Source organism: Hipposideros armiger, unplaced genomic scaffold (assembly GCF_001890085.2).
Source record: "Hipposideros armiger isolate ML-2016 unplaced genomic scaffold, ASM189008v1 scaffold_17, whole genome shotgun sequence".
Taxonomy (NCBI): domain Eukaryota; kingdom Metazoa; phylum Chordata; class Mammalia; order Chiroptera; family Hipposideridae; genus Hipposideros; species Hipposideros armiger.
In genome coordinates, this window is record NW_017731367.1 from 853,149 (window position 1) to 863,467 (window position 10,319).

The 10,319-nt window shown below is 48.7% G+C and overlaps 1 protein-coding gene across 1 annotated transcript in view; it reads right to left on the minus strand.

The window, feature by feature from the left end:
• Nucleotides 1-91: 91 nt before the first annotated feature.
• Nucleotides 92-10,319, minus strand: part of NUCLEOLIN (nucleolin multifunctional protein) — a 52,551-nt gene continuing 42,323 nt past the window's right edge. The window contains exons 9-10 of the mRNA XM_019628232.1: nt 518-608; nt 92-109 (exon numbers count right to left, since the gene is read on the minus strand). Of these exons, the coding sequence (XP_019483777.1) occupies nt 92-109; nt 518-608 (109 nt within the window). The remainder of the gene's footprint in view (nt 110-517; nt 609-10,319) is intronic.

Below are 10,319 nucleotides of genomic sequence, written 5' to 3' on the forward strand. Positions count from 1 at the left end.
CCTTTGCGAGCTTCACCATGATAGCGGCTTACGACTGCGGAATGTGTGGCGGGCGAGTGGCGCAGATAAGCCCAGAGGAACCCAACAACGTCTATGGCGGCCGCTGGTACTGAAGACCGGAGCACGTAAGCTTAGCTGCCAGCTAGAGCTCCAGACTGAGGCGAAAGACTGAGCCTGCCCAGTAATCGCCTGTGGAAAGACGACGACGACGCCCTCGTGACTCCGTTTCAGCCAACCAGAGTTCGCGCTCATCCCATGAGCCAACCGTGAGCCTCTGTCGAGAACGACGCGGGGCGGAGCGGGGGCGGGAGTGGGCGGGCCGAGGCGGCCAGAGGAGAGGAAGGAGATTCGATTTCCGCGCTCTGAGGGCGGGACTCGCTTTGTGTAAGGCCAGTGCTGATTGGACGGTGGGCGCGCGGTCACAGAAGTGCCCCTCCGCGGCCTGAGCTCGCGGCGCCTGCGCGGTGTGATGGACGTTTTTTGGCCCCGCGTGTGCCGGATCCCGGGGCGGTGGTACCTGCGCAGTTCGATTCCTTAACGTGTCCGGGTCCTGACAAATCATGCGGAGTTTCTCTGCGGCCCCGTTCCGCACTTCATGCTCAGCCTCCCTGAGGCCGTGAAGAAAGGAGCTCGCCCCAGTTACCGTGCTGATGACCCCGAGACCTGAAATCCAGGGACCACAGGTTCACAACGCCTCAGTTGGAGGCCCACCCCTTGCCCCACCCGCCAACGAACTACGGCCAGAAAATCTCCCTGTCTGCAGGTGATTCCCTACCTAGCCACGTGCCTGAAGTTGCCTCCTGAGAGGCGTTAATAAAGGCAGTTGTGTATATTTGTGAGGCTTACTGCGGCCAGTGTACAACCATCACACTAATCTCAAGTAACTTCATGGGTTAGGTATTTCTTGCAATGGAGAACAGGCTCAGAAAGGTAACTTTCTGGCGGTCACAGGGTGTTTAGAACTGGGATGGGAAGAGGAACTCGGTCAGGCCAACCACTGAGCCTGGTCTTTGACCACTCACAAGTTCCCTCTGTGGGACTAAAAACGTGGCAGAGAAGTCCGTGTAACCAGATGGTCCAGGAGTAGGTGAAAAGAGCACAGGGGAAAAGTTCCCTCAATGGGGGCGGCACAGAAGACTCTTAGTTGCGCTTTTGCCGATTATTCAGATAGGTCACTGGGCAAACTTAATTCGCGCCCAACTTAGAACACTTCCTTCAGTTTAGAGTTTACCTGAAATACTTCTTGGGCATCTGGTACCATATTGTTCCTACAAAACCAGGATACTTCGGGTATGACGATATTTCCCCAACTGAACTGATACTCAAAATCATCTCTGGCGAGGTCTGGGTTGGGGCTCAGGATTTTGTATTTTAACAAAGGCCCGTGGGGGTTCTTATGAGCAATCAAGTTATTTTGCAGTTCTTACTAGAATGCTGTTGGGACTGAGTGTATAGGAGTTTCCCACTGGGGCGCTCTCATCAGGGAGGAGGCTGGGACCGGATCTGTGGTCTGCACCCTGCTGTCTGATGATCTGTGGATAGCCCCTGAGGAGGTTCACATTTTGACCTCTGGGATGGGGCCTAAGGGAACACTTACGGGGTGATAGGACACAAAGAACAACATGAGCCAAGGCATGGTGGAATGAGACCCCAGTGTTTCCAAGCAGTTGGGCACAGAGCGAGCTTAATGCACTCATGGGAAGAGGCCGAGAGATGAGCAATGGGCATGACAAGAGACAGATGAATTTTAGAAATACTAGTATGGCTGGCTCCTTGTCAATCAGATCTCAGTTTATATCACCTCTTAAGAAGCATTCCCGGGCCAGCCGAGTGGCACGATGGTTAAGAGCTGGCTTGGGACGCCAGAGGGTCCCAGTTCGGATCCCACATATGAGGGCCAGTGACACTGCCCTCCACAGCTAGGATGCTGAACAACAGCTCAACCTGGAGCTGGGCTGCTGTGAGTCTCCGGCGACAGCGTGGGCTGCAGCCCCTGTGGCAGTGGGTTGCCATGGGCTATTGTGTGTGGCCAGCAGCCGCCATGAGCGGCCATCCAGAAGCAGGCGACTGATCTGCCTCGCCTGGGAAGAGCGCAATGATGGTGCCAACTTGGGCCAGTGAAGCAACGTCCTCCACAACTAGACTGAAGAACAAAAGGACAGCAACTTGTCTGTTCCCCTTCCCCCAATTCCCCAATAAAAATCTTTAAAAAAAAAAAAGAAGCATTCCCCAAGTCTCCAGTGAAAAGTGCCACACCGACTCCCTATCACATCACTGTAATTGGGTCTTCTACAGGCACTTCTCAACACCTGGCATGTTTCTTGGCTGTTCATTGTCTGATCCCTTCCCAGCCATGACAACACAGACTTTGTTCCCTGCTGGATTCCTAGAGTCTAAAGCATTGCCTGACACAAGTTAGTAGTGAAAATTATTTGTCAGTGAATGATGTATTTCTGTAAAAGAAGCTGTGGAGAGGGCCGGTACAGCTTCGTGTTCACGTGCCTTGCTTTGGATCAGTCTGGGGTAGAAAAATAATGTTTAATACTTATGTAATGCTTACTAAGTTCCAAGCACTATTCCAGTTATTTATATAGTAATTCATTTACTCTTCAAAATAACCTTTAAAAAGATACCACTGTTTTACAGAAACTTGCATAAGGAAGGAAGTAAATGAATTTGACCAGGGTCACAGAGCTAGTAAGCGGAGGAGCTAGGATTTAAACTGAGACCTTGTTCTTTCATTGCAGTTTCTTTATAAAATGGGGATAATAATAGTACCTGCCTCTAGGGTTGTTTTGAGTATTAAGTGAGATGCTGCATGTATTTTTTGAGGGCATATAATTAACCTTTAATATTAGCCACTGTTATTATTGATAGATTTGGTGACTTGGATAGAGAAGGAGAAGGGATCATTTCTTTCCATTAGCTGTTGAGTGTGCATATGTAAGTGGAGTGACACCGGGGATTGCAAGTTTAGGGGGAGGCTAATGAGTTCAGCTTTGGATATACTGAGTGCACGAGGATACCTACTGCTTCAGGCAATTGGCAGAGGTGGGCGCATGGCTGCAGACACAGATGGTGTGAGGAGCCTGCCCAGAATAGCAGCCAGAGTGAGGAGAGAAAGCTGGGCAGACCCAGGCCCATGGTGGGAGACATCTGGGGTGGGAGAAGGCCCAGAAGCAGAAGCACAGCTACAAAATGGGAGTTTTGCAAGCCAAGGGAAGAGAGGGTTTCAAAAAAGAAAAGGAAGAACAGTGTCCGAGACCATAAATAGGTCAAATAAGGTGAGGCCTAAAGCTGGTCTACGGGATTTGGTACTACGAGATGTTGGAGATTTTGACAAGACTTGCTTCAGGGTGATGGAGTACTGCTGCGGTTGGAGGTGAACAGGTGGGAAGTGGCGGTGATAAGTGCAGGATGACCTTGTACAAAGCATTCCTAGCAGAAGAAGTGGTTACTCTACTAATGCAGCTCAAGAAGGCAGATGAACATTCTTATAGGTTATGGAGAATGAGTCAGTAAAGGAAGAATTGGAAGGTCAGAAAAGAAATGAGAAGTTTAGATTAAGTGAGGAATGATTCTTGAATGAGGCAGCCACCCCCAATCCAGACCAATTTGAGACTAAAGGTAAGACTACCTGTGAGACAGTAAGTGTAAGCCAGAATGTAGGCTCTTGGGTGAGGGTGCAGAATGTAGGCTCTGGGAGGCCAATCTGGCTCAGTAAGAGGCTTCCTAGTGCTCAGACTGTGCCTGGTGCCTAAAAGGTGCTTACTAAATATCCAGTCAATGAATGGAGTGTGGGCACAAGAATTAGGCTAATTCCTGTCAGCTGGTCTCTTTTGGATGACTAGGAGGCTGTCTTCTAAAAAGAAAGGGAGGGAAGACTGGATGGGAGTTTACCAAGCACCCAATGGCAGGAGTAAAGGAGGGGACACTTAAACTCCAAAGGACTGAATTAAAGGATAAGTAAGGGAATGTAAATTGGTGCAGCCACTATGGAAAACAATATAGAGGTTTCTCAATAAATTAAAAATAGAACTACCAGGGCTGGCGGAGTGGCTCAGTTGGTTAGCTCGCTCAAGAGTGCGAGCTCTGAGCAACAGTGGTTCGAGTCCCGACCCGAGCAGGATGGCTCAGCTAAAAAAAAAAAAAGGTTAAAAAAAAATAGAATTACCATATGACGCAGCAATCCCATTTCTGGGTATATATCCAAAGGAAATGAAAACAGGATGTTGAAGAGATATCTGCACTCCTCTGATCATTGCAGCATTCTTTACAGTAGCCAAGATATGGAAACAACCTAAGTGTCCATCAATGGATGAATGGACAAAGATGGTATGTGTGTGTGTATAAACACATGTACGTATATACATACACACACAATGGAATATTATTCAGCCATGAGAAAGGACATCCTGCCATTTGAGACAACATGGATGGACCTTGAGGGCATTATGCTAAGTGAAATAATCCAGACAAGAACAAATACTGCATTGTATCACTTATATGTGGAACCTTAAAAAAAAAAAAAAAGTCCAACTCATAAAAACAAAGAGTAGAAAAATGGTTGCCAGGGGCTGGGGGTAGGGGAAATAGGAAGAGGGTGGTAAAAAGGAACAAACTTTGAGTTCTAAGGTGAGTAAGTTCTGAGGATCTAATGTAAAGCATGGTGACTATAGTTGATAACACTATTGTATAATTGAAATTTGCTACGAGTAGAACTTAAATATTCTCACCAAAAAAAGAAAAAAAATGTGAGGTGATAGATGTGTTAATTAACTTGTCGAGGGAATCCTTTCACCATGTATGTGAATATCGAATCACCACGATGTACATTTTAAATATCTTAACAATTTTATATGTCAATTATATCTCAAAGCTGAAATTTTAAGAAACAGAATCTATAAATATAAAAATTAATTAAATGATAACTAAACACCAGGTGCAGTAAATTGCCTACAGCCAGAACAGGGAAGTACAGGTTACTGTAGCAAGGTCCGACTGTACTGGACCTTGGATAAGTGGAAAGTGTAAAATCTGAGCCTGCCCTGGCTTATAATGGGTGGGCAAACATGAAATATTGCCCCTTTGCTGTATGACCTTGGGCTTCTGTGTTTGTTTTTTACTAAATGAAGGCAGGAACTCCTGTTCCCTTTTCCAAGGAGATGCCCCAGTACTAAGAGTAAGGCAAAGATGGGTCCGATCCACATTCTCAGCGGTTCTAAATCAGATTCTAGAAAGAAAACCATGGGTGAGCTACTCAAGTGAGCAGAAACTTAGGTAATGGTACTCCCAGCTTTATTCTCTTGACATCAGGGTCTGAATGCTTTGCCCTCCCCCCACCCCATCCCAGGACAGTGCCAGCCAGCAGCAGTCTCTTGCGTATCCTTCCAGATTGAATGTATTTACAAATAAACAGGTGTATTTACTATCTTTAATACAAATGCAGTCATTCTAGTTAGACTGTTCTGAACTCTCCCTTCTTTTTTATTAACTAGATTTATCTCACAACTCATTCCACATCAGTGCATGCAGAGCTGCCTCATTCTTTTTAATAGCTACAGTGTTCCTCGTATGAAAGGATCATTTATTTAACCAGTCCCCAGTGCTGGATATTTAGGGTCTTTTCCTATGTTTTGCTATTACAAGTTATAATAGTAAATATGGCTTTTTACATTTTGATAAGTGCCCTTCCAAGTGCCACCTTTGGTTGGGATTTTTGGTGCCAGTTCCAGCCGAGAGATCCCAGCTGCCCTGACCGGTTGAGGTTCCTGCTGCCCCCAGAGCTCCTGGGCTGACAGACAGCACTGTGCACTTCGGCAGAGGAGGGCCTGGGTGAGGGAGAGGTAAGGCTACCACAACCCCTAGAGCAGGGGTCTGCAAACTGTGGCTCTGAGCCACATGTGGCTCTTTGGGTACGTTCCGTCTCAAAAGTTTGCTGACCCCTGGAAGAGCCAATCCTGTCCCTCACAACAATTTAAAAATTATTCGAGAGCCATAAATATATTTTTACATAGTCACCATTACGTGAATAATATCCTTTAAAATTTTTATAAGTGAAACTATGATAGTTTTATTTTCATTTTCAATTTTACTTCAGAGCCTGCGGCTCGGCGGCTCTTCCATCTCAAGTTTGCCGATCCCTGCCCTAAAGGCATCACTCTAATTCTTTTCCCTGCACTTTCACACTGGGGAGTTTGACCAGCTTGTGCCACCAGCCCAGAGCCTCAGGAGTACTTGAGCAGCCACTGGCCACCTCTTCTGGCCACTTTCTGACACAGCCCATTGCCATGGCCTGGCCAGCCCCTACTACCTACAGTGCCTGTCTGCACTGAGGTACCCGCCCTGGGCATCCGCGGGCCCCCAGAGACCCCGTCGGCCACAGGGGGACCACATCAATGCGGGGGTCTAACAGCCCACTGGGGGAAGTCTGCAGCTGTTCAATCCCCAGAACCAGGCCGCATGGAACCCAATACCTCAGTTGGGCTCCAACCAGCAAAGAAAAATTACCTTGGATATTTAAAACAGGGAGTTCAAGCAGGAATTGGTTACAAGGTTGATAGAACTGCTGAGAAGCCAAATGGGACGTAAAGCATAAGCAGGAAGCTGCTGCCACCCACAGACGGGGGGTGCCCTGGAAGGCTGGAGCCACAGTGGAAGGACCAGAGCTGCTTCCAGGTTAGCTGCCCAAAGCATTGGGTGGGAGGACAGCCAACCTGTCCTGGGGGGACTTCACAGCCTCAACCCCAGAGCTCGCTAAGCTTGCCTGAGGCCAGAGGGCAGGGAGTCTGCTCGGAGTCTGTGAAGATGGGCAGAGCCAAGTTCCCTTTACTCACCCCGCCCGCGCTTTGTCTTTTTGGGTTCCCTGAGGCCTTCAGGTAATTTCCAGAACTTTCAGCCAGATGCCGAAGGAAGGTCCTAAACTCTTCCTTTCCTGGCCTTGCTTGGCATTTAGGCCAGTGTTTTCATACACAAGGAAACCTGGGCTCAGGGCCCAGAGGCAAAGGACCTGGCCCTCTTCTCCCGGAGGCCACCTGAGAAGCTTCGTTTGCCAGCTCAGAGCCTCAGGGGTCAGCCCTCCGCTCCCCAACTGCACCAGTGACCAGGGGGCCCCTGAGCCTGCTGGAGGAGGGCTGGTAGCAGGCCCCAGATTATCACCAGCCCTGACTCCCCTGCTGCACCCCCTAGCAGGCCAATGGTCAGTTTTCCCTTCTACAGTACATCCAGGAGGTTGGGCCCCGCTAGAGAGAAATCCTGTGATAACAGACCAGGGACTCCAACTATCCTGCTCAGCTTTGTTCAGCAAGTCTTCCAGGAGCTCCGACTGGATCCCCACTCTCATTTCCATCTCCCCAGCATCTATTCCCAGTCGTCTCCAGGACTCCTCACAGCTCCTCCTCCCTGCTCCCTCTCAACAGTTACCCTATTCTCCACTTCACAGGGAAAAAGAGACCTCCCCAGGGATCCCCGCCTCCCGATTTACATACAGCCCTGGTTCTTAGCTTTCCCCACTCAAGGTCCAAGGGAAGCTGGGATGTGTCTCTCACGCAGCAGGGGAGCCTCACCCTGCCCTTCCAGGGGGCTCACTCCAATTATCCCCTTAGCCACACCTTGCATTTCAGTTCCCTTCTTCCCTTGTTTTGTCCTTCACAGGAGCAAGCTTCTGGGAAGAGTTGAGGAAAGTTGCTGCCAGTCCCTCTCAGGACCCCCAGTACCTTCTCGGGTGCGAGCCCCAAGGACCCTTTTAGACCTCTCTTCTGGACCTCTCTGTGGCTTCCTTCCTTGGCCACATCTTCCTTGGCACAGCTCCCCTGCCTCCTTCCTCTCTTCTTCCTGGACATGCTACAGAGGGGAGTATACACCCCTACCCACTGCCCCTCTGTTCAGGCACCTTCTCTGGTGGCCGCTGCAGCTTCTCAGCCATGGCGTCCCCTCCCAGTGGACGACTGCCACTGATGGCGCCTCTCTAGGAACAAATTCGTCTCTCTAGGAACAACTTTCCTCCTGGGCTCCTGATATCTCCCTTTGGTGTCCTATAAATCTTCAAATTCAGAGTGTCACAAACTGAACTCAGCTTCTGCCTCCACCCTGAACTGCCATCTTTCGTACCTCAGTAAATGAGACACAGTGACCAGCCCTCCCAGGCAAGAGCCAGACATCATCTCAGACCCAACCCTCCCCGGCAGCTCCCACAGCAGGTGCTTCCCAAAGCCTGGCCTTCAGGTGTCTTTGGAATCGGTTTACTATCCCCACTGCTTCTAATTCAAGCCTTCATCCTTTCCTGCCTGGATTAACGCCGCAATTCTGAGCTGGCCTCTCTGACACCAGTCTTGCCCCTCTAATCTACCAGACTGTAGCCACATCAGTTTTTTAAATCAACAGCTACAAACACATTCTAATAATGAAAAGGTTTCAATAACTTCTCGTTGCTGGCAGGAGAAAATCCAAGTGCCTTAGCTCAGCATTGATAACCCACTTCCCACTGCCGAGAAGAGTACCAAGGTGAGGCAAGCGAGGCATTTGTCTCAGGCACAAAATTTAAGGAACTCCCAAAACTCAGTAATCAAGATAAGTAATACCTCAGTGCAATTTTTTAAAATAATGTGAAAAATCCATGATGAACACAAAATCAAAATTTTAAATAAACGCAGGGTCAGTATCACTGATATTCCTTTTCTCTTAGGCATCAACATGACGACACAGCACTGATCTGGTCTTTACGAAAACTTGATATTTTGTTCATCACAGATTTTCTTGTATTCATTTTGATTTTAAAATCTTGCATTAGGGGCAGCCAGTGGCTCAGTTGGTTAGAGTGCGTGCTCTGAACAACAAGGTTGCTGGTTCGATTCCTGCATGGGATGGTGGGCTGCGCCCCCCGCAACTAGATTGAAAACGGCGACTGGACTTGGAGCTGAGCTGTGCCCTCCACAACTAGATTGAAGGACAATGATTTGACTTGGAGCTGATGGGTCCTGGAAAAAACGCACTGTTACCCAATAAAAAAAATTAAAAATTAAAGAAAAAATCTTGCATTAAAATATGATATTGACTACTGAGTTTTAGGCCTTAAATTTTGCACCCAAGGCAACTACCTCACTTGCCTCATCCTAGTACTGGTCCTGTGCCCTGTTGAGACCTCCAGTCTTCAGTCTACTGGACTACTGGCCTTCCCCCAGTAGGCCCTCTGGGGCTCGGTCTCACCTGCACCTTCTCCTATGCTCCTTCCCCTGCCTGAGACGTCCTCCCCTGTATCTGGCCTCCTGGTCCACCTTCAGGACTCTGCCACCTCTTCCTGGAGTCTTCCTGTTATCCTCAGACCAGATTGGGTACTCCTCTACGCTCCTAAAGCACCAGCTGCCATACACATATACTTCTTGAGGTCGTGTGGAACTCACCCCTTTAACCCTAGGCTCTACACAGTGTTAGCAAACAGTTGGTGCTCAATAAATGCTGATTCTGTGAATGATGGCTTAGAGTTAATGGAGGAACTTCAGGATAGCAAGGGAGATCTCAAGAACCCAGGTATTCCAGAGACTGTGAGATCTCAGATACACCTGAGAATATGGCAGCTCCCTCCAAGTCCTCCAGGCTATCTCCAGCTCATGGCCACTTTGCCTGAGCTGGGGCACACTTTCCAGCCAGATACTGTCTTTCCTGAACCCCTGCTATTCCTGGGGCCTCAGCATCTATTCCTGTCCAGTCCTCCAGGTGTCCTTGCCCTGCCCCTCTGCAGAGAGGGATTGAAAGAAGGTGAGGTTGAAAGTAGCTGAGGCTTTGTAGATTCAGAAACCTGAACTTTTAAAATGTATACCTTACACCCATTAGGATGACTGCTGTCAGAAAAAAAGGAGGGGAAGCTGCTAGGTGATTCAGTTCGTTAGAGCGCATGCTCTGAACTACAAGGTTGCCGGTTCAATTCCCACATGGGCCAGTGAACTGTGCCCTCCGCAACTAGATTGAAGACAATGACTTGCACTTGAGCTGAGCTGCCACTGAGCTGCTGGTGGGCAGCCAGATGGCTCAGTGGGTTAGAGTGTGTACTCTTAACAAGGTTGCCGGTTCAATTCCAACATGGGATGGTGGGCTGCGCCACCCGCAACTAGACTGAAAAGGCAACTGGTCTTGAAGCTGAGCTGCACCCTCCACAACTAGATTGAAGGATAATGATTTGACTTGGAGCCGATGGGTCCTGGAAAAAAACACACTATTATCCAATAAAAATAAAATAAATAAACAAGAAAGAAACAAAGAGAGCCGGCCGAGTGGCGTGTTGGTGAAGAGTTGGCTTGAGGTGCCAGCTCTGAGCATCAGGGCCC